We start from the raw sequence: 25,552 nt of genomic DNA, 5'->3' as shown, positions 1-25,552 counted from the left end.
AAATTCAAACTATCAGACATTTCATCATCTAAATAATAAAATAACAATATTATGTCATATAAACATATAATATTTAGTAGTTAAAAAACATATTTATTATTTTGATTTTTTTAAAATTCTAAAAGCTGGAAAGTTCATATTTAATAGTTGAGGACATAAACTTTTAACAATATGATTCATAAAGTCATACAGATAACTACAAATAAATCATATCCTCCCAATGTATCTTGTAACTTAAATCTAATCTTTCCCCCACATATCTTATATCCCCTGTTTTGGTAAGCTTCTGCTAGAAAAAAATAATTATTTCTTAGGTACTGTGTTAATTTTCTATTGCTGTTGTACCAAATTATTACCAATTTAACACAAATTGTCAGAGTCCTAAAAGCAACATGTCATCAGGGCTTTGTTTCTTCTAGAGGCTATGGGAGAGAATCAATGTTCTTGCCTTTTCCAGTTTTAAGAAGCTGCCTTTATTCTTTGGATCATAACCCCTTCCCTCATCTTCAAAGTCAGCAAGAGGATACTATCTTCAAATTTCTCCATCTCTCTCTCTCTCTTTCCCTCTCTTCCTATCCATCACCTCTGCTTCTATGATCACATGTCCTGTGACTCTGGCTTTCTTGTCCCCTCTTTCATTTCTAAGGATGCTTGTGATCATATCTGGCCTTACCTGGCTAATCCAGGAATATTTCCCCCTTTCACAGTCCTTAGTTTAGGGATATCTGTGAAGTCCCTTTGCCATGCAAGGTAGTATATTTGCAGATTCCGGGGATTAAGATAGAAACATTTTAGGGAACCAGTTTTCTTTCTATCAAAGGTACCTTTGATTAGAATTATGAGAGCTGTATCAATGGTTTTATCTAGTATTAAGATTAGCAGACTTTAGGGACTTCCCTGGTGGTCCAGTAGTTAAGAATCTGCCTTGCAATTCAAGGGACAGGGGTTTGATCCCTGGTCAGGGAACTAAGGTCCATGTGACATGGAGCCGCTAAGCTTGCACTATAACTTCTGAAGCCCACATACTCTGGAGCCCATGAAACATGACTAGAGTTGCACACCACAGTGAAAGACCCACATGATGCAATAAAGATCTACCTTCAAAAATTATTTAGTGTTTATGTTACACAATTAAATATCATATTTGTTTATAAAACTTTTATTTTACATTAAACTGGCTTAAATAAACTTTCTGATATTTCTTTATACAATTATGCCTCTTGATTAATTAGCATTTTTTAAAAAAAGTTTTTTGGTGCAGGTTTGCAAGATAAAGTAGTCTTTAGGTCATTGAATTCAATCTCAAATGAGATCCCTATAGAATAGACAAACTTCTACCCTTTAACTTTTGGATTAGAATAAGGAAGAGAAAAAAAATTGATATTTACTGAGTGAAAGGAAATAAATGTGCTTTGCATATTTGTTTTCTTCATTTTACAAATGGTGGAAGGATCACCAAGGGTCACACAGACAGCAAATCGTGAAGTCAAATTTCATCTCTTGAAGTGTCCTCAAACTAATAATTTATCCTTCCTGTAGAATAATACTGACATATGTTTACAATGAAACTAGTGTTAACATATTACCATGAGTGTGGAATTTGGGAAGTTTTCTGAATACCTTAAATTCCAATTTTGGGGGGATAGTGATGTACTCAATTAAATACTGAAAATCTAGCCTCCTGGAGATTTCCCATATTTTCTTAAGACAAAGTGACAGGAAATGAAGTCCCTAAAATCCATCTGTAGTTCTCAGGAGTCTTCTGAAAATAACTAAGAGATATCTATAGTTATTAGATTAGATATTATCCTGAGCATTTTAAATTAACTGCCCATAGGCTAGTGAAAAGCAGTACTTTGGAGTGTAAAATGCTTATTTATTAAAAAGAAGAAAAGAAAACAATGTAGTAGTTTTAATGTCAGTGATTTTTAAATAGATAAATGAGTGAGTAAGCCAAAACAAAATTTTTTATTTTATATTTATTATTACTTTTTCATATCTTTTGATCCTCTTATTTCTACCTTCTCCCAACTGGCAATTTTGCTTGAGGGTCTTAAAACTAACTCATTTTGTTTTAACCAATTAAGGAAAATTTTGAATAAAATGTTGATTATATAAATAATATGAAAAAATCAATTCATGTTTTACTTTTTAGGTGAAATTCACATAGCATAAAATTCACCATAATAAAATGAGCAATTCACTTTATTATACAAATTGCTTGTAAATTCAGTGGTATTAATACATTCATAATTCTGTGAAACTATCATCTCTATCTAGCTTCACATTTTCATCACCCAAAAAAGAGACCCCATACACTTTAAAGAGTCACTCCCCATTTTCCCCTACCCCAACCCAAAGTCACTCTGCTTTCTATATCTATGGGTTTTGCTTTATAAAAATTTCATATAAATGGAATCATATGATTTGTGTCATTTTATGTCTGGCTTAACTTAGCACAACATTTTTGAAGTATATCCATATTGTACATCCCTTTTCATGGGTAAATAATGTTCCATTGTATGGATATACCATAGTTTGTCCATTTATCATTGATGGACACTTGAATCATTTTCCTCTCTTGACTATTGCAAATAGTGCTTATGTGTTCATTTGTATGCAAGTATTTTTTTAAATTTGTTTTGAAACACTTTATGTATATATGTAGGAATGGAATTGCTAGATTATAGATAATTATATGTTTAATTTTTTGAGCATCTGCCAGAGAATACTCAATAGCAACTGCCCATTTTGCATTGCCAATAGCAATTAAAATGAGTTCCAGTTTCTCCATATCTTTGCCAACATACGCTATTTTCCTTTTAAAAAAGTATCCATCCTAATAATTATGAAATGCCATCTCATTGCTAAGCATACTTTCCTGTCCTTGTTTGCCATTTTCATAGCTTCCTCAGATAAATGTCTGTTCAAACATCTTGCCCATTTTTAAATATTTGGTTGTTGAAATTTTAAAATTATAAAACATTAGCTACATGTGTTCATTATGTTTGAGCCTATCTTACTTACACCCAAAAGTTTGTGCCTTCCATCCCTCCCACCCTGTACTGCCCCTCCCCTGCTTCCCACTGGTAACTACTAATTTATTCTCTATGAGTCTTCTTTTTTATTATTTTCACTAGTTTGCTGTATTTTTTAGATTCCATATATAGTTGGATAATTGACTGTTATGTTATTTTATTTGCAAGTATTTTTCCCAGTCTGTAGGTTATCTTTTCACTTACTTTCTTTGATGCACATAAGTGCTTAATCTTAATTTATTCCCATTTGTCTGTGCTTTTCTTTTGCTGATCTTGCTTTTGGTGTCATATGCAAGAACCATTGCCAAAACTATGGTTGTGAAGATTTAGCCCTATGATTTCCTTCAGAGTTGTGTAGATTTAGCTTTTATATTTAGTTTTTGATCCATATTGAACTAATTTTTATAAAAGGTGTGTTGGGTGTCTTTTATTGTGTTCAAAATGCTGCCCTGATAGAGCTCTGTGCCTTACTCTTCATGTAGTTTTTATGTTACATTTTTCTATATTATATATACAATGCATAGATTTATAATTACTGAATTATGATTTGTACTTTAAAACACATATAAGTAAAAGAGTAGTTACAAAGCAAAACACAGTCATACTGGCTTTTATATTTACCTATGGAGTTGCCTTTACCAGTGCACTTTATTTTTTCATATGACTTTAGGTTACTCTTTCATGTTTTAACTTCAGACTGAGGGGCTCCCTTTAGCTTTTCTTATAAGACAAGTCTATTAGCAGCAACTCCCTTAGTTTTTAATTATTTGGTAATACCTTAATTTTACTCTTTATTTCTGAAATATTGTTTTACCAGATACTGTATTTTTGATCAACAGTTTGTTTTTTCTGCAGATAGGTAGGAAGGACAAAGGTGAATTAAAATGCCAGAAAGCTCTCCTACCATGTTTTTATTTTTTATTTTTTTTTTTTTAATTTTAAAATCTTTAATTCTTACATGCGTTCCCAAACATGAACCCCCCTCCCACCTCCCTCCCCATAACATCTCAGTGGGTCATCCCATGCACTAACCCCAAGCATGCTGTATCCTGCGTCAGACATGGACTGGCGATTCAATTCTTACATGATAGTATACATGATAGAATGCCATTCTCCAAAATCATCCCACCCTCTCCCTCTCCCTCTGAGTCCAAAAGTCCGTTATACACAGCTGTGTCTTTTTTCCTGTCTTGCATACAGGGTCGTCATTGCCATCTTTCTAGATTCCATATATATGTGTTAGTATACTGTATTGGTGTTTTTCTTTCTGGCTTACTTCACTCTGTATAATCGGCTCCAGTTTCATCCATCTCATCAGAACTGATTCAAATGAATTCTTTTTAACGGCTGAGTAATACTCCATTGTGTATATGTACCACAGCTTTCTTATCCATTCATCTGCTGATGGACATCTAGGTTGTTTCCATGTCCTGGCTATTATAAACAGTGCTGCGATGAACATTGGGGTACATGTGTCTCTTTCGATTCTGGTTTCCTCGGTGTGTATGCCCAGCAGTGGGACTGCTGGGTCATAAGGTAGTTCTATTTGCAATTTTTTAAGGAATCTCCACACTGTTCTCCATAGTGGCTGTACTAGTTTGCATTCCCACCAACAGTGTAGGAGGGTTCCCTTTTCTCCACACCCTCTCCAGCATTTATTGCTTGCAGATTTTTGGATCGCAGCCATTCTGACTGGTGTGAAGTGGTACCTCATTGTGGTTTTGATTTGCATTTCTCTGATAATGAGTGATGTTGAGCATCTTTTCATGTGTTTGTTAGCCATCCGTATGTCTTCTTTGGAGAAATGTCTATTTAGTTCTTTGGCCCATTTTTTGATTGGGTCATTTATTTTTTCTGGAATTGAGCTGCATAAGTTGCTTATATATTTTTGAGATTAGTTGTTTGTCAGTTGCTTCATTTGCTATTATTTTCTCCCATTCAGAAGGCTGTCTTTTCACCTTGCTTATAGTTTCCTTTGTTGTGCAGAAGCTTTTAATTTTAATTAGATCCCATTTGCATTAACAAATTGAAAAATAAAAACCATATGATTACCTCAATAGATGCAGAGAAGGCCTTTGACAAAATTCAACATCCATTTATGATAAAAACGCTCCAGAAAGCAGGAATAGAAGGAACATACCTCAACATAATAAAAGCTATATATGACAAACCCACAGCAAACATTATCCTCAATGATGAAAAATTGAAAGCATTTCCCCTAAAGTCAGGAACAAGACAAGGGTGTCCACTTTCACCGCTACTATTCAACATAGTTCTGGAAGTTTTGGCCACAGCAATCAGAGCAGAAAAAGAAATAAAAGGAGTCCAAATTGGAAAAGAAGAAGTAAAACTCTCACTGTTTGCAGACAACATGATCCTCTACATGGAAAACCCTAAAGACTCCACCAGAAAATTACTAGAGCTCATCAATGAATATAGTAAAGTTGCAGGATATAAAATCAACACACAGAAATCCCTTGCATTCCTATACACTAATAATGAGAAAGTAGAAAAAGAAATTAAGGAAACAATTCCATTCACCATTGCAACGAAAAGAATAAAATACTTAGGAATATATCTACCCAAAGAAACTAAAGACCTATATATAGAAAACTATAAAACACTGATGAAAGAAATCAAAGAGGACACTAATAGATGGAGAAATATACCATGTTCATGGATCCTACCATGTTTAAATCATCTTTTTCTTAATTCACCAGTTGCTTGGTTGCTATTAAACCTTGACTGTTTTCCAGAGTTTTGACAAAGTTGATTCTGAAAATTTTTACTAATTTTTTTGTTTCTGCATAGGGTCAGCTTCCCAGAACTTTTACTCTGCCATTTTCACTGACATCACGCAATAATAGTTTCTGAACATTTGGAAAGATTTTTAACTTGTATCTTCATGTAGAGGGCTTCCAGGTGGCTGAGTGGTAAAGAATCTGCATGCCAATATAGGAGACACAGGAGACGTGGGTGTGATCCCTGGATTGGGTAGATCCTGTGGAGGAGGAAATGGCAATGCATTCCAGTATTCTTGCCTGTGAAATCCCATGGGCAGAGGAGCCTGGTGGGTTAGTCCATGGAGTCACCAAAAGGTTCAACAGGATTGAGTGATTAACAACAATCTTCATGTAGCCATGTAGCTCTAAAATCCTGGCATCACATTCCTGTAATGTTTCTCCTACTATCTAACCGTGGCCAGTGCTTGTTTCTATGAGATCTGCCGTCAATTAGGGTCTCATAGATCCCTCATCTTAGGACTCCTCAAGGTGATTTCATCCCAGATACTCAAGTATTGCTTTCATGTTTGTTCTCTGGCTCTTGGCTGCCTCTGCCAAGATCTCCATGCTCTTGAGATGTGAAGCAGAATTCAAGCAGCCCCCAGGGTGGAGGTCAGCAAGATCACAATGCCCAGCTCTGGTCTCAGTGCCTAGAACATAGCTTATCCTGGGCAGGCCTGTCCTGCCACATGTGAAGTTTTGAATTATTATTCAGCATTAGGTTCACTTTGAAAGTTAAAAGCCAGTATCTCAAACCAGGTGCTTTTTTTTCCTCTCTCTCTCTCCAACACGAGTCCTTACATTTCCACACAGTTTGGAGGCTCTATCCCTTGGAATTTCAAGTTACCATTTTATTGCCAAGAGACATCACAGGGGTGAATGTGAAACCCACTGTGGCTTAGAAGTTTGCATATTTCACAGATCGGAACAATTATATCTAAAAGGCTCTGTGCGTATAATTTCTATGGTCCTGGCAAGGGACAAACCTGGTTTGCACTCAAGGAAGTCACCAGTAATGCCTTCCCACCAAGTATTAATAAATTCTTCACATTCTCCTCAGCTCAAATGCAGTTTTCAAAATAGGAGTTATTTCCAGTTATAAGCAAAATTGTCTAATAACACAATATTCCATCTTTATTATATGCCTAAGAAACCACTATAAGTTACATCAATGTTAAATTACTCTATAGAGAGAATGTTTGTCTACTATTTGATCATTTTTTATTATAAATACATGGTAAATCTTTCATAATTATGTATATATAAATATTATTAACAGAGAAATCAAAAAAGTATATATCTATTTCTATATAATGTGATACTGTATTTCTCACAGATTTTGAGTCCTACGGTCCCTGCATATTATTCTCCCACCATATATATGCCAAAAAGATGATTAAAATATTAACCAACCCACAATTATTCCATGATGTTAAAGATCTTGTATGTAAAACTCCACCAGATTTATCATTTTGTATTGCATATAATGATTTACTTGTGCATGTTCAAAGATCTTGGAAGTATTTTGAACACTAATTATTTGTGTGATAAGTCACTTCAGTCATGTCTGACTCTTTGCCACCCTACAGACTATAGCCTGCCAGGCTCGTCTGTCCTGATATTCTCCAGGCAAGGCTACTGGAGTGGATTGCTATGCCCTCTTCCAGGGGAGTGTGCCAACCGAGGGATCAAACCTGTGTCTCTTATGTCTTCTGCTTTGGCAGGTGTGCTCTTTATCACTAGCACCACTATTTATTAGGCCATAAACATGAATGTGGGGTTCCCAAATAGCACTAGTGGTAAAGAAACCATCTGCAGCTTCAATCCCTGATTGGGAAGATACCCTATAGAAGGAAAAGGCAATCAACTCCATTATTCTTGCCTGGAAAATTCCATGAACAGAGGAGCCAGACGGGCTATATTCCACAGGGTCACAAAGAATTGAATGCAACTAAATGACTAAGCATGTAAACATGAATGTATGATAGGAAGATATGTGCAATGATAATTTTTGTTTCAGCCTTAAAGTATATCTATTATTTATATTTCAAATTGAAATTTAAAAATCCATAGTAAAACAGCCTAACAAGGAAAAAAATGGCAAAATAGCATATAATGGAAAACAAAAGTATAATACTTCGAATTTTACCTTACAAAGAAAAATATTCATTAACATTTATGTATTTCTAGCATTTTTAGTCTTCTGTAGCTACTGATGTGCTGTGCTCAGTCATTTCAGTTGTGTCTGACTCTGTGCAGCCCCATGGACTGTAGACTGTCAGATTCCTCTCTCTGTGTAATTTTCCAAGCAAGAATACTGATTGAGTTGCCATATCCTTCTCCAGGGGATCTTCCGGACCCAGGGATCAAACCTGTGTCTCTTACATCTCTGTGTCTCTTACATCTCCTGCATTGGCAGATGGGTTCTTTACCACTAGGGCCACCTGGGAAGTCCACTATAGCTACAGATAGCTTTATATTGTAAAATCATGAGCATGCCACTTTAAAAACTAGCATTATAATACAACAATATTCCAGATATCTTAAACTCTTAGCATTACTGGTAGTTCAGTTCAGTCGCTCAGTCATGTCCGACTCTTTGTGACCCTATGAATCACTGCATGTGAGGCCTCCCTGTCCATCACTAACTCCTGGAGTTCACCCAAACCCATGTCCATTGAGTCGGTGATGCCATTCAACCATCTCATCCTCTGTTGTCCCCTTCTCCTCCTGCCCTCACTCTTTCCCAGCATCAGGGTCTTTTCCAATGAGTCAGTTCTTCACATCAAGTGGCCAAACTATTGGGGTTTCAGCTTCAACATCAATCCTTCCAATGAACACCTAGGACTGATTTACTTCTGATGGACTGGTTGGATCTCCTTGCATTCCAAGGGACTCTCAAGAGTCTTCTCCAACACCACAATTCAAAAGCATCAGTTCTTCAGCGCTCAGCTTTCTTCACCGTCCAATTCTCACATCCATACATGACCACTGGAAAAACCATAGCCTTGACTAGATGGACCTTTGTTGACAAAGGAATGTCTCTGCTTTTCAGTATGCTGTCTAGGTTGGTCATAACTTTCCTTCCAAGGAGTAAGCATCTTTTAATGTCATGGCTGCTATCACCATCTGCAGTGATTTTGAAGCCCAGAAAAACAAAGTCAGCCACTGTTTCCACTGTTTCCCTATCTATATGCCATGAAGTGATGGGACCAGATGCCATGATCTTTGTTTTCTGAATGCTGAGCTTTAAGCCAGCTTTTTCAGTCTTCTCTTTCACTTTCATCAAGAGGTTCTTTATATATGGCAAAACCAATACAATATTGTAAAGTAATTAGCCTCCAATTAAAAGAAATAAATTTAAATAATAAAAAAGAGGGTCTTTAGTAGCTGCATGGTATTTCCTTATGAAATTGAACCATAATTCTAAATGTACTTTTGGCTACTGAAGTTGTTTGTGTATATTTTAAAATAAAAGTATCAATATTTCTTAGACTCAAGTTTCCATCGCTTTGTCTGTATACCAAAGATCTTATTGAGATTTTTGCTAACAAATTTTCAAAGCCTCCTATTGTATGAGAAGTTAATCACTGCAATCCTGTGCCAATTCAATTTGACAAGCATTCATGAGTACTTACAATGTGCAAGACACTTCTGATCCAGCACTTAAGAAAATGAACTGAATGGTTGGAAAAATCAGTTTTAGATATAACACATACAGATTGCAAAGACTTTTATATTAGAAATAGAATGAGTTTTTGTCCATAAAGAGAAACTTCAGTTAATGGAATCCAAAGAATGAGAGGCCTTGGGGAAAGATATTGTTCCGATCTGATATGCCATTAAGAGATTAGATGCCTCTAAAGCTGCCAAGAGAAAAGTCCAAAAGATATGCATTCATCATAGTAATGGGAAAATAAATTTTAAAAAGAAGCTTCCACAGGTTCACTCTGCTTAAAACCATTGATTAGATAATGATTAGAAAGAAATTATACATTGAAGTGTGATACCATTCACTTGAATATCTTAACCTCCCTGCAGAAATATATTTGCTAACATTCTAATAGAACCCAGTGTGTAGTGTCTTCCAAGAGAGATAAATTGATTCAGGAAATAGAGATGGTGATTGAGTTGTAATTCTTTGAAGGTATTACTCTGTATAAGATAGAAAACATACTTAGATTTTTCAAAAACCATTAAATAGTTCTTGATAGAAACAACTCTCAGGAATTTAAAGGAAATCTTAAGTCTGTGGAAACAGTAATATTGGGCAAAATATTGACTTACTAAGGTATATGAAAATAGGAACAGAAGTATTGAACCAGTTTAAAGGAGTAATGGGTTTACGTGTAGTGAAGAAAACACTTAGCAAAGTAATTATTATTATTGTTCTAAATACACATTTTATTTGGTAAAAACTAAGTTCATCTTAAAAGATGACATTGAAAACATCAATCTTGGAATGTAGAAACTAGAATGAACTTTAGATATCATCAGCAACTTCATCTGAGGGAACAAATTTCTAAGAATATGAAATTAATTATCCAGTCATACATCTAGTAAGTCAGTATATAAAGCTAAGATTTCATTCAGCTGCAAATGAAAGTAAAATCAGGTAAAGTTGGCTTTTGTTTTTTTTACAAGCTACATAGGTAATCCATCCTAGTATAATACATAATTCAAAGATGCTATTAGGGGACAGGGAGTCTTTTTTATTTTTTGCTTTGCTATCTTCAGAATCTAGGCCTTCTCTGTCAAGCTGATAGCCTTGCAGCTGAAAAGATGGTTGTTTCTCATCTAAGACTCACAATTACACATGGGTATGAAGTGAATAACATAGTTAAAATATATATATATATATATTTTTTAATGAGACTTGTTTTTTAGGTGCATGCTCCTCAGAGGCATCTGCTTACAATTCCGTTAATGAGGCTTGTGTCACATGACCACACATTTCAGGGAGGTTGAAATGTTTATTATTTTAATTGAATATCCTCCTGTCCCTCCCCCAACATTGGAATTCACCTAATGAATTAGAAGAATGTAGGATATAATGTATCCTTCCCTGGTGGCTCAGATGGTAAAGTGTCTGCCTACAATGCAGGAGACCTAGGTTCAATCCCTGGGGAGGGAAGATCTCCTGGAGAAGGAAATGGCAACCCACTCCAGTATTCTTGCCTGGAAAATCCCATGGATGGTGGAACCTGGTAGGCTATAGTCCATGGGGTCACAGAGAGTCAGACACGACTGAGCAACTTCACTTTCACTTTCAGGATATAATGTGAAGGCAATTTGCATTGTTCACCACAAATATCATATCTAGATACCCATCTTCTGATGAAAACCTGTATTAATCAGGGTTTGCCAGAGAAACAGAGCTAATCTCTCTCTCTCTCTTTAGTCAGTAAGTCATGTTTGACTCTTGTGACCCCATGGACTGTAGCCTGCCAGGCTCCTCTGTCCATGGGATTCTCCAGGCAAGAATACTGGAGTGGGTTGCCATTTCCTTCTCCAGGGGATCTTCCCAACCCAGGAATCGAACCGGGGTCTCTTGCATTGCAGGCAGGTTCTTTACCAATTGAGCTATGAGGGAAGCCAATAGAGCTAATAGAATATGTCTATTTATCTATCAGTCTCTCTCTGTCTGTTCACTTCTTTTGAAGAACTGGCTCACACATTGTGGGAGATGACAAGTCCAAAATCTGCCAGGTTGGAAACCTAAGAAAGAGCTGATGTTGTAGTCTAAAGTCTAAAGGCTGTCTGCAACAGACTGAATGAAGCCCACCCACATTATGGAGAGTAATCTGCTTTACTAGGATTTAAGGAATAAATCTTATTACTTATCTGATTTAAAGTTTATCTCATGTAAAAATGATCTTAGATGAGATTAGTATCTAAAATATACTGATTTAAATGTTAATCTCATCTAAAAAATTTCTTCACAGTGGTGTCTAACATCTAGTCTGGTATTTGACCAAATATCTGGGTTCTGTGGCCTAGCCAGCTTGACAAACACAGTTAACTATCTTAAGTCTTTCCCTCATCAATTTGGCACCCATAGATATCTCCTTTAGTTCAGTTCACTTGCTCTGTCACATCCAACTTTGCTACCCCATGGAATGCAGCAGCCCAGGCTTCTCTATCCATCACCAACTCCTGGAGCTTGCTCAAACTCGTGATATCCCCTTGAAAGTGAAAGTGAAAGTGACGTTGCTCAGTCATGTTGGACTCTTTGCGACCCCATGGACTGTAGCCTACCATGCTTCTCCATCCATGGGATTTTCCAGACAAGAGTACTAGAGTGGGTTGCCATTTCCTTCTCCCCTTAAATTATATGTAATGTCTAAACAAAGACAACAATAGGTAATATGCTTCCTAAAATAAACACATTCTTTATACAACTGAAAATGCACTAATTTTCTCCCCAGAAGAGGATTAAAATTCTTCGGTAATGTTAGCTCTTCTTGCAATCCTGTTAGTTATATACTATGATATAAATTCAATATATCTCATGATAACAGAATAAATGAAGAAAGAAAATGTATATATATTTCATAACTAAATGAGGAAGAAATACCCATGACAATTATATTAATTAATATAACTAGTCGTGTGATCATAGTTGATATTTATAACTGCTTTATTCCACTATTCATTCCCTTTGCTCTCAACAAGCATCTTAGCTGATCATGGTATTTTCCATGATGAAATGACTCAAACCTTCATTCCTGAGGGGACTGGACCATTACTAGTACTGTCTGAATTGAGTTGTTGTAGTTTTTCATTGACCTTCTTTAATCACAGGGCATGATAACTCTGGGACCCCAAAAGGGAGCTCCTGTATTCCAGACAACTTTCCTCACCACTATTGTGGCTAGTAGTTCATTGTCTCCTTGGTGATCAGGAAAAGCCATCTCACCCAGCACAGCGCCACCCTTCTTTGCAGGTTGATTCAGTATAAAAAGCCCAAAGCAGCAAAGTAAAAAATTTAATTCCAAATTCAATGGAATATTGATATATCTCCTGGGTGGGATTATTCTCCAATTTGGAACTAAGACTTCTAGGACAGAAAAACATAAGTTTGTGGGTACAGAAATCAAAGATTTTGCTAGTGGACCACTAGGGGTAGTAGTAAGTGATGCCACCTCAGTTTCCACCCCTTGATTTTTGAATCCTTCAGTCCTGGTTATGGGAAAAAAGCAGTATATATTGGGCACTAATTCAGAGGACATACAACCTCTTGGAGAACATTGCTCCAGCCCTGCTAGGTATTGACACCTAGATATTTAACTCTAGATATAACTCTAGATATAACTAAGCCTTCTAAAGGTCATACCTCCCTTCTTTCAAACCAGCTACTTCAAAACAGTGGGGAACATGGTAAGACCAGTGAATTCTATGAGCATGGGCCCACTTCCACACTTTTTATTTCTTTGCTGTGAAGAGAGTTTCTTAATCAGAGCAATGATCACAAATGTGGAGTACCATAATGATGGAAATGGCATTCTGTAGGCCCATAGTTTGCAGTTGCTGTTATTTTTAATTTTATTTGTTTGTTTGACTGCATTGGGTCCTAGTTGAGGCACACAGGATCTTCATTGCGTTATGTGGCATCTTTTCCTTGCAGCTCACAGACTCTCTACTTGTGATGCACAGGCTTAGTTGCTCTGCAGTATGTGGGATCTTAGTTCCCCAGCCAGGGATTAAACCTGCATACCCTGCATTACAAGGCAGATTCTTAACCACTGGACAACCAAAGAAGTCCACATAGACTGTAGCTTTGCCAGAAGTGTTACAGGGAAGGTAAGTTCATATCCAGAGTAAATGTCATTGCAGGAAGAGCCAAACTACTGCCTTTTTCTTTTCTTGGAAGGATGCTGCCCAGTGTAATTAACCTGCCACCAGCTAATGGCTGATCACTCCAGGGGACAATGTCATCTTGGGGACTCAGTGTTGATTTCTGTTACCAGCAGAGTGGGCAGAGTGTTAACCAGAGTAGCCCTGGCTCACAGCCAGTATGAAGCTGGGGTTCTCAGTCCCACAAACACAAGGAAATTAACTCTACCAACAACCTTAGGGAGGTTGTGAGATGATTTTTTTCCAACACAAGTCTCCAGATGAGAAAACATCTTGATCAACAACTTGATTGAGCACAGAACAGGCATATTCATCTACAGAAATATGGAGATAATCATGCATGCCGTTTATAGCTGTTAAATTTGTGGTAATTTTTTAAACAGAAATAGAGAATAAGCCTGATAAAAAACCTTCTCTAATCACTCTATTTGAAATTGTGGCCCCATGGATTGTAGCCTGCCAGGCTCCTCTGTCCATGGGGATTCTCCAGGCAAGAATACTAGAGTGGGTTGCCATGCCCTCCTCTAGGGGATCTTCCCAACCCAGGGATCGAATGCAGGTCTCTCCCATTGCATGCTGATTTTTTACCATCTGAGCCACCTGGGAAGCCCTTACTTCCTACACCCTCAGCTTAAATTCATTTCATCCATAGCACTTTTCACTATCTACTGTACTTTACAACTGACTTATTTATAAATTTTAATGTACATTTCTCTCAACTATGACAAAAAATTCATGCATCAAACAGAGCTTTTATCCTCCTTTGTCACAGATATATCAACAGTGTTTAGAATAACAGCTGACAGGTAATGGGCATTCAAGAAGTATTTGCTGAAAGATAAATGAATATTTGCAATATATCCCAATGAACCTGACCTAAAGAGTTAGGCATCTTGAATAACATATTGTAGAATAAACATAGGAGATAAATCATATGAAATTTTCCTGGAAATCCTGATTCCAGTTCGGTTCTACCACTTGCACACAACTGTGAACAAGTCTAAAATTTGCTTGACTTTAGTTTTGTCATCTCTAAATATGGATAATAAGGCTAGCTCTGTTTGCTTTCATGCTTATTTTCAAAGTAATGTATATAATACTGTGTAATAAATTTTAAGGAATAGTATTAATTTTAAATGAAATACAGGTGGCTGATATGTATGTAAAAATATTTCTACTTCCTAGTAAGCAAATGAATTATAGCAAAACATTAAATCATATATCACTTATTGACTGTCAATAAGTATATCATAATATATATAATATATTACTTATTGTCTGTCATCCCTCTAAATTAAACAAATTTTGAGGGATGCTGCCCAGTATTGGATAAGGTATATATTCTCATATACTGTTGGGAGCAGTACAATGATGGTATAAGGCTATGTACAGTGGTTTGGAAAATCTCAAAAAGTGCATTTTGATCTTTTATTTTAGTGTTTCTTGTAGGAACCTGTCTTTTGGGTGTAATTAGACAGGTGTACACAATATACATATAAGAATGTTCATGAAAGTTTGGTTTGCAATTGTAAAACAATGTAATTTATCTAAATGTTTGCACAGAAACTGATGAGTCTTTTAAGTGCTATTTTTCTCTCTCTTGCTTTTTCTCTGTTTCTCACATTGATTAAAACTTTGCCACTCTCTAAACACCATCACTAACTTGAGGCCAGGATTGTTATAACTTTCCCAACCATCCAACTCCATGGGTTTTCCTGAGACCATATCTGAGGATTAATGACCTTGTGTTGCCCTCGTGACATTCTGTTTCTCTATAGACTAAGAGAAGTAAATCAGTGGGAAAGTAGAATAAAGCCTCTGAGATGGTATTATAACCAAAGAATATTGATTTCTGTTTTTTCTTTCTTTAGTGCATATTTTCAAAGTATATGTTGAATTATATGTGAGCATACATTACAATTTGTTTTGCAATGTAGTAGACAGACCACATCCACCCACCAATTCCTTTTAACATACTTTTAATTTTCTAATTCTTGCTGACTGTCATTCCTGTCTTGACATTTATCACCAAGAATTTTTTAGGAGTGATTCTCAATAAATTGTTGAGGAAGCTTTTGAAATAACATTGATATTTCCATAAGCCTCACTGGTATAATCTTGTATATTCCTTTGTGTGGAACTTAAGTTTTCTTTCCATTTGGCATTCTCAGAAGAATTCACTTGGTTTCTATTTTTTTACCTTTCAAAATTACTCTTGTAGTTATAAAATATTATGTAGGACTTTATTTTGCTGCAGAAAAATGCAAGAAAGGCTATAAAGACTGATAAATTCTATCCTAAAACTGACCAAAGTATTTGGCCAGACCTATAACCTCTGCAGTTTCCCAGTTGGCTCAGTGGTGAAATAATCTGCCTGCCAATGCAGAAGATGGATGAAACTCCAAGCTGATCTCTGGTCATGAAGATCCCCTACAGAAGGAAACGGCAACCCACTCCTAGTATTCTTTCCCAGAGAATCCTGTGGACAGAGGAACCTGGCAGGCTACAGTCCATAGGGTCAGAAAGAGTCGGACGTGACTGAGCACACACAGCATATATAACCTCTACAACTAAGTAGTCCCTAAATATTATTCGTTTATTTACCTTGATATTAGCAAGGCTATCACCGAGATAAGAAAAATTTTATGTATATAGAGGGAGATTGAGATCAATAGGAACACTTGAATGTAATTTGGTGGATCCAACCAGTCCTTCCTAAAGGAAATCAGTCCTGAATATTCATTGGAAAAACTGATGCTGATGCTGAAACTCCAATATTTTGGCCACCTGATGTGAAGAGCTGACTCATTTGAAAAGAACCTGATGCTGGGAAAGATTGAAGGCAGGAGGAGAAGGGGACGACAGAGGATGAGATGGTTGGGTGGCATCACCAACTTAATGGACATGAGTTTGAGCAAGCTAGGAAGTTGGTGATGGACAGGGAGGCCTGGCATGCTGCAGTCCATGGGGTCGCAAAGATTCAAACATACTGAGTGACTCAACTGAACTGAACTGACAACCTCTGCAATACAAAAACAACATTTGCATTCTTCTCTAAATCACCATTTAGGAGCTGATTCTGCCATGTCAATCACTCAGTTATTTCACAGCTATACCACAACTGTTCTGGCATTTGAAAATTGACAGACTCCTTGATATTTAATTATTATATCAGTAGAAATGGATTAAGTAAAATCATAATGGTTAATTTGAAACTGTAAACAAGGGATTCCTCACAATTTCATTTGCTTTAGAGAAGCTTTACTTTTTGTTACAAGCATTATACTTTTAACTTGCATATATATATATATATATATATATATATATATATAGAAAACATATATAACAGAAATTAACACTTATTCTAAAAATTTTATTAAAAATAGTCATCTATTTTTCTTAATTGTAACAGCTTCCTGAAGGATCTAGTAGGAAAAATTATGTCTGATTGCTAAAATATTGCTATATATAAATAGAACTTAAAAACTTTGAATGTTAGTTGTTAGTTCTTTCATTGATATTGCAGCATTCTTGCTCTATTTCACTTGGCACTTTGATTTTTAAAATGTTTATTTTAGAGAATTTATCTTCTGTTTTCTTCAAATTCTCTCTTAGCCCCCTCCTCCTAACCCAAACCCTCTCTTGATTGACTGTCTGTTTGTTAAAATGGCAGGTGTTATTTCTCAGTAAAGGTAATGCATATCCTTCAGGTCATTCAATTATGCATACCCAATAAATCACTAATTCTACTTTTTCTCTCCACTGCAACTCCTTTAGAAAAGGTTTTTAATGTTTTTAGCTGGTTCATTGTAAAATTCTATTTATTGGTCACTTTGTCTTTAATTTTACTCCATGGCAAAATTTCATGCATACCGATGCCAAAAGAATCTTAATAAAATGAAAATTGTATCATGGCAAAACAAAATAAAAATAAAATCCTATTGTGACATTGAATTGTTTAAACTCCCCTTAATGTTTTCTATAGTCACATTAAGTCATATGTTAGACAGGGTCCCCCAGGAAATGGTTGGACCTTATAATTCATTAAGTCTTGCTACTTCCACACATACAATCTGCTGTAGCCATGCTTCTTTAAATCATGCATTTTTTCAGAATCTGCATGCTCTTATTCTGTGTTATACAAAACTGTTTTATTTCCCCTGAAATATCCTCCCACTTCCAACATTCAACCCTTCTTCTTCATTTTTTTGCATCCTTTAAAACCCAGATCAGGTGTGGCTTTTCTCAGGAGCCTGACCAGGGATTTTGGGTGCACCCCTGTACTGTCTTCATAGGTCACAAAAAGATTTCCTCAACCACTGATTGCCATTATCTTTTCCTGTGTGCCTTTTCTCCCTATTTTTGTGAAACGTATGTAAATATACACTCACTTGTCCACACATACAGTCACAAACATACACAGACACGAACACACCAGATAAAGGTAAAAACATATCTTTTACCTTTTTAAAAATATCCTAGCCTATTTAACAGAGTAACCACGGCTGATGATCAATAAGTTGTTGAATGAATTTTGATTTGACCTCAAGATTTTAGGAGACAGAGATAACCAAGACCATGAACATTTAAAATTTAGAATTAAAACTTTCTTGCCCTATTATACTCTAATTCTACATATTTTCAAAAACAATAAATGGTTGAATCTGTGTTATAAAATTGCAGCTACTTTTGTTATATCAATGTGATAATATATCAAAATTTTACTTTTATGAATGGCACTCCACTCTAGTACCCTTGCCTGGAAAATCCCATGAACGGAGGAGCCCGGTAGGCTGCAGTCCATGGGGTCGCTAGGAGTTGGACTTGACTGAATGACTTCACTTTCACTTTTCACGCATTGGAGAAGGAAATGGCAACCCATTCCAGTGTTCTTGCCTGGAGAACCCCAGGGACGGCGGAGCCTGGTGGGCTTCAGTCGGACGCGACTGAAGTGATGCAGCAGCAGCAGCTGCAGCACAAGTTAGACATTTATGTCATGGTCTTTATTTTATTTAAATTCAGCTCTAAATAAACTCCACAAATATGTCAATGCAAATTATCTCAAAAGTTTTTGTTCAGTCACTTCATGGAAATGTGATTAGTATATGCTTTATTCTCTTAAATTTGTATTTTAAGACTCTGATGTGTCATGATGGCATAACATGAATTCCACAGTAAAATACAGCACTTAAAAAAATTTTTTTAAAGTTTTTAATGGCTGTATACTGTTTCTGTGAAAGACTATAGTGAAAATATCTGAGGCATGGGACCGCTTTGGTATCTCTTAAATAATGCCACATACATGGCTATTTATCAGTTCTATTCAACTTGACATGTTATTTTTCTGTCCTTCAATCCCAAACCTCAGCTCCTTTAATAAGGATGAAACATATGCTCAATGTAAAAAGAATTTTCACAATAATACTGTTAATTTTCTTCCTAGATCTTGAGTTATTTGAAAAATATTCCTGATATTTGAGGGATGGGATTATTTTAAATCACATTATTAGTGGGAATTTGCCTTGTAGATTCATGTAAGACATTTACTCTTCTTAGAAAATAAGAAAAAGATCAGATACCTTTCTAATATAGAGCATACCAGCAGAAATAGAGATACAGACATAGAGAACAAATGTAAGACGCCAAGAAAGGATGAATTGGGAGATTGGAATTGATACATACACATTGCTATGTATAAAAAGATAACTAAAGAGAACCTATCATATAGCACAAGAAACTACTTACTGCTCTTTGGTGACCTAAATAGGAAGGAAATCCAAAAAAGAGGGGACATATGTATACAAATGGCTGATTAATTTTCCTGCACAGTAGAAAGTGACACAATATTATAAAGCAGCTGTACTCTAATACAAATCTTAAAATGATGGAATTTATTACACATAACTAAAATACACAAGCTAATTGGATTTGTTTTAAAAAATTAGTTAGGTGGGGTTTTTTTTTTGTTTGTTTGTTTGTTTTTTTAAGACTCTAACAGCTTCGCAGATGGTGCTAGTGGTAAAGAACTTGCCTGCCAATGCAGGAGTCATAAGAGATACAGGTTCAATCCCTGAGTTGAGACAATCCCCTGGAGGAAAATATGGCAACCCACTCTAGTATTCCGCTTGGAGAAGCCCATGAACAGAGGAACCTGGGGGACTACAGACCATAGGGTGGCACAGAGTCGGACACGACTAAAGTGACTTAGCACACATACATGCACAAGACTCCAACACTTCATCTGAATTAGGCAGGGAGCCTTGGCAGGCAACAATCAATAAGCAAAGATAAACTTTCCAGTTTATTAAGGCATAGGTATACCTTTTAATACCATGTAATGATGTGTTTTGGCACTTTTTTTACAAGCCAAAAATGCAAGAACATATCTTGTTAGAAGTAGATTGTCACAAATGCTGTACTTTCCTTAGATGAGATCAAAGATGATGCATTAGAAAATTTCAATAACAATAATAGTGACTTTGACGTTACTATAGACTCAAATGCTATTAATCATTTTCATATTTTTTAATAGAGGCTCAAAGAACTGAAACAAAGGGAATTTGCTCGAAATGTAGCATCTAAATCCAGGAAAGATGAAAGAAAACAGGAAAAGGCACTCCAACGCCTGCACAAGCTGGCTGAGCTAAGAAAGGAAACTGTATGGTGAGTGTGCAGTAAAATGTTTTCTTAAAATATGATGACAAAAAAGGCAATGAATAAAGGACACAAATATATTTATTTCTGTACCCAGAATAAGACAATCACATTTTCATAACTTTCTGTGTCCTGTGAACAGTAAACTGAATTTGAGATTTAGGCAAACACCTGTTTAATGTACATTTCAATAAAAAGCCAAATTGCTGCAACTTTAGTTTCTAAAAATTAATTTTATATCATTAATCAAGTTGTGTTAATAGAAAGCCATTCTATCTCAGTGAAATTCAAAACATTTGATTGAAGAAAAGGTTTAAGCACCATCTCATAGCCCTTGTTATAAGTAGAGTTCTAAGAGGAAGTAATTTTTTAATTGAAAATTTAGAGAACTTTTATTTGAAATGATCTTTAAGAATACATATGGAAGGAGAAAGAGAAATAGTGTTAGGGAATAATGACATATGAAAACATTGTTTGAGATGTCAGATTTTAAAAGTCAAAGTAAAGTATAAATATATCTGGAATCCTATAGTGAACTGTTAATACCAAACATAACTGCTGTTCAGTTATACCAACCAGGTATTTTTATTCTGTGCAGTAAAAAATGAAAAATTATACAAGTGCAAGTTTACATTTCAGACTATTATAGTACATATGTAATTTAATGTCCTATAAGTAGCCTTTGCAAATGTAAAGTATAATATTTTAAGAGAAATAGACTTGATAATAAGACATGTACAGAAGAAGCAAAACTTCTTATCTAAGTTACTTTTCTTAGCATACAGTACATATTTCACCTTACACACACGCACACATTTTTCCCAATAATTTGGTGCCTCTAATGAGATGCAAATTAAGAATTAGTGATGTTTCTTTCTGTCATACAAGACAATGAACCAGTACATTGTGTTAAAGTTTAAAGAAACTATTTGATTAAAAAATTAGAGACCATTTATTACTTCTCAGAAACTAACATTTTAGAAAAGCAGGGGAAATTCTGCACAGCATGATTCTCTTGGGGCAAAGATGATATTTAGTTAGTTCTTTATGTGCCGGACAGTATAGTTCTTTTTTATAAAAACTCACTATTTATGGTATCCTGTGATGCCAAATAAATGGAAAACACAACCCATATTTATTCTATATAATGGTATAAAGAATAACTTCAGGATAATTTTTAACTATTAAGAATGGCAATTCCAAAAGACTTAAAGCTCTCATTGAGCATATCACTGAGTCTTGATAGACACTCGATGAGCATTGGTTGAATTGTTGAAACTGAATTCCCAGTCTTGTTTACATCATGACTGAGAGTTTTTGTTTTAACTTCCTTCATATTCTCCATATAGGACCAATGATATTAAGTATTTGTGAATTAAAAGTATTTCTTAAGAGAATTATATATTCCAAAGTGTCACTGATGGGGGTAAAGAAACATTTTTATTCTAGAAACACTGGCTAAAAGTCTTTGACCATTGCTGTTAGTAGCTGTAAAAGTAACTTCAAGAGGTCATCTCCAAACGGTCCCAAACAATATCCAATAACTAAATTAAATTGCGATACTATGGAAGTCAATTGCACTACATGAATGTAATTATCTTACAAAGATTTAAGAACTTGAAAGAAATCTTATGATGACATTTCTAAGATGTAAATGCTTGTTTTTCCTCAAAAGTGCCTTATCTGAAAACATATTTTTGTTTCTTTCTGTAGCGCTCCTGGAAGCGGTCCTATGTTCAAGTCAACGACTGTTACTGTGAGAGAAAATTGTAATGAAATTTCCCAAAGAGCTGTTGTGGACTCAGTTAATAACCAGGAAGATTTTAAATGCACTTTGATTCATAGCCAAGAGAAGGCTAAAGATGTTACCACTCTTGCTGCAGATCCAGAAAACACAAGGAGTTATATGGCCAAAAATAACCAACTTGAAGATCAAGCCCAGGGGATTCACAGACACAAAACTGGCTTTTCTTTTGCATTTCCAAAGAAAGCATCCGTGAAACTGGAGTCCTCAGCTGCAGCCTTCTCTGAATACAATGATGATGCCTCTGCGGAAAAAGGATTTAGCAGAAAAAGTAGATTTGTCCCGGGTGCTTGTCATCTTCAACTATCTTCACCAACAGATGTGCTTTTGAATTCCGTGGAGAAAGCAAACTCTTTGCATCCACCAGAGGGAATGTGCACTGACAAAGAAACTACTAAAACTCAAGTGATGAAAGAAGTTTCTAGTGAAAAAGATCCATTATTATTACCTCCATTTTGCCAGTTTCAGCTCCCTTCATCATCTGATGCAGATAATTGTCAAATTTCAGTCCCTTCAGCAGATCAGATTTCACCAGAAGATATTCTTATTAATGAAGACATACCTATAAATGGTAACACTTCTGAATTGCTGGGAAATAAATCCATAGTTCTTGATATGGCTAATGACAATGTGTCTTTGCAGGCTACCATCAAGGAAACTGTTAAGGGTAATGTGACATCCACGATTGAAGTTGAAAATAAAAATCACGGTCTGGACGTGTTGACCCCTGTAAATTCTGAAGAGGATAATATAACCTTACATAAAAAAAAAGATTTATATAAAAGACCATGTGAGCCATTTATACCCATACTTAACAAAGATGGATCCACAGTTCTTCAGTGGCCATCAGAAATGCTGACATATACCACCACTCAACCATCAATTTCCTATAGCTGTAATCCTCTCTGTTTTGATTTCAAGTCCACAAAATTAAACAACAAGCTAGATAAAAATAAACTACCCTTAAGTGATCTTTCTTCTCAGCAGAAGGGAGAAGAAATTTACAAGAACCCAGTTTTGGATTGCAAGGATACATCTATGGCAGGATTCACTGATTATGAAATTGGAGGTAGCACTAATGGACATACCCAAGTCATTTCTCATTTGAGTGATGATACTGTCTCCAATAGCTGTGATTCTGGAAAAAATGAGAGAATGGTTCAGAGGTATAAAAATATTTCCTGTAGGATCAGAAAAACAAAAAAATATACTTTTACTAAAAATCAGATAAAGCCAGATGCTCTAGATGGGAAATACAGCAAAATAAGATTGAAAAATACTCATGAATGCTGGTTCCATAAAAGTAGAAGAAAGAAAAAAAGAAAGTTACGTCACCATAATTATGGAGAGAAAACCAAAGAATCAGAAACTCGTTTCAAAATGGAAACAGAAAATAGTTACACTGATACAACTAGGAAAAATCTACTGGAAACAATTTCAGAAAAACAGTATTTAGCTGCAGAACAACTATTGGACTCACAGCAATTACCTGATAAAAGGCCCAAATCTACATCCATATACTTCAGTGAAAATGAAGAATCATGTAAAACCTGGAACACTGAATACAATAATATCATCAGTTCTAAAAACTACTGTAAAAACAGCTCAGTTGTCTTAAATGGACAATCCAATTCAACAATGATACATTCTGCAAAACGTAATTTAACATATTCCAGAACATACTGTAGTTGGAAAGCTAAAATGTCCAGCTGTAGTCATGATCACAGATGCCTAGTTCTTCAGAATGAAATGAAATGCATGAATCAGAGCCAGGCTGTTAAAAGAGGCTATAATTCTCTCATTAATGAATCAGAAAGATGCCATCGAAAACGTAGACAACATTCATATTCTTATTCTTCAGACGAAAGTTTAAATCGACAAAATTATCTACCAGAAGAATTCTTGAGGTCACGTCGTGCTTCTGCTCCTTGCAAACCTAAGAGGAAACAGAGGAGAAAAAGAAATCGATTCCACATGGGTTTTGAAGCTTTGGAACTCAAAGAGAAAACAGATTATCCCAAGAAAGTCAATTCTTCCTTACATCACCAGGGTAAAATAATAAGTGAAGACGGAAAAGAAGAAGTAAAGGCACAGGAAACTGCAGACGTCCAAAGGTACTCAGAACAACTAGACCAAGCAGAAAATAAACTGGCTTTGCCCACCAGCAGCCCTCTTCCTTCTGAAACCAATGATGAAACTAAGCAAATTGTAATGGAGACCACTTCTGGTGAACTGTCAGAGATTTCCAGTGAACCCACCACATCAGCCTATACAGTTAGTGCCCCAGCAAAAGGAGAAATAGACAGTACCTTGCTTGAACACAAAGAAAGAAGTGAGGATACAAATGTCAGTGAAAAGCAAATTCCTTTCAAGGTGCCTAATATTGAAAGGAACTTTAGACAGTCACAACCTAAATCATACCTTTGTCATTATGAACTGGCTGAAGCCCTTCCACAAGGCAAGATGAATGAGGCATCAACGGAGTGGCTGTGTTTTAATTCAGGAATCCTTAATGCACAACCACCATTGCCATTCAAAGAAGCACATGTCAGTGGCCATACCTTTGTAACAACAGAGCAGATCCTAGCTCCACTAGCTTTACCAGAACAGGCATTATTGATTCCAATAGAAAACCATGACAAGTTCAAAAATCTACCATGTGAAGTATACCAGCACATCATACCACCAAACATGCTGGCCAACAAGGTCAAGTTCACTTCTCCTCCAGCCGCCCTCGCACCCCCCAGCACACCTTTGCAGCCTTTGCCTTTGCAGCAGCCCCTGTGCTCTACCTCTGTCACTACTATCCACCACACTGTTTTACAACAGCATGCGGCAGCTGCTGCAGCCGCAGCGGCAGCGGCAGCTGCAGGAACCTTCAAAGTGCTTCAACCACACCAACAGTTTCTGTCCCAGGTCCCAGCTCTCGCCAGAACATCATTACCTCAGATCTCAGTAGGACCAATAGGCCCGAGGCTTTGTCCTGGGAGTCAGCCAACTTTTGTTGCTCCTCCTCAGGTGCCAATCATTCCAGCTTCAGTCCTTCATCCTAGCCATCTTGCTTTCCCACCTTTGCCCCATGCCCTCTTCCCTTCGCTGCTCTCCCCGCACCCTACAGTCATCCCACTGCAGCCCCTATTCTAGTCATCACCATGAGAGGGAAAGAAAATATCCATGTGAAAACTACTGCCATATGTGTTAATGCTCATTAAGTGGATAATAGCCTATTTAAATGGTGGAAATAAACTAGTAAAAATATGGCTTCATTGATATGAAATCACTTACTATAAGTGTAATGATGCAAATAAATTCTTAAGCTTCTGATATATAATATTATTAAGGCACTGAATAGTTTGAAAATCAATATAATCTATGCTGTATATCAAAATGATGTCTTAAGAGTATGTATAATGTAT

At 36.1% G+C, this 25,552-nt stretch overlaps 1 protein-coding gene and 1 non-coding gene across 2 annotated transcripts in view; both read left to right on the top strand.

The window, feature by feature from the left end:
* Positions 1-25,280, top strand: part of ZNF804A (zinc finger protein 804A) — a 347,922-nt gene extending 322,642 nt beyond the window's left edge. Inside the window, exons 3-4 of the mRNA XM_068967017.1 lie at positions 20,211-20,341; positions 22,046-25,280. Coding sequence (XP_068823118.1) covers positions 20,211-20,341; positions 22,046-25,280 — 3,366 coding nt within the window. The remainder of the gene's footprint in view (positions 1-20,210; positions 20,342-22,045) is intronic.
* On the top strand, positions 10,884-10,955 carry TRNAC-ACA (transfer RNA cysteine (anticodon ACA)). Its single transcript has one exon. It is a non-coding gene; the product is annotated as a tRNA-Cys (tRNA).
* Positions 25,281-25,552: the final 272 nt, after the last annotated feature.

Source organism: Capricornis sumatraensis, chromosome 3, assembly GCF_032405125.1.
Source record: "Capricornis sumatraensis isolate serow.1 chromosome 3, serow.2, whole genome shotgun sequence".
Taxonomy (NCBI): Eukaryota; Metazoa; Chordata; class Mammalia; order Artiodactyla; family Bovidae; genus Capricornis; species Capricornis sumatraensis.
Note: the sequence above shows the minus strand (reverse complement) of the source record. Positions and strands in the feature narration are given on the sequence as shown.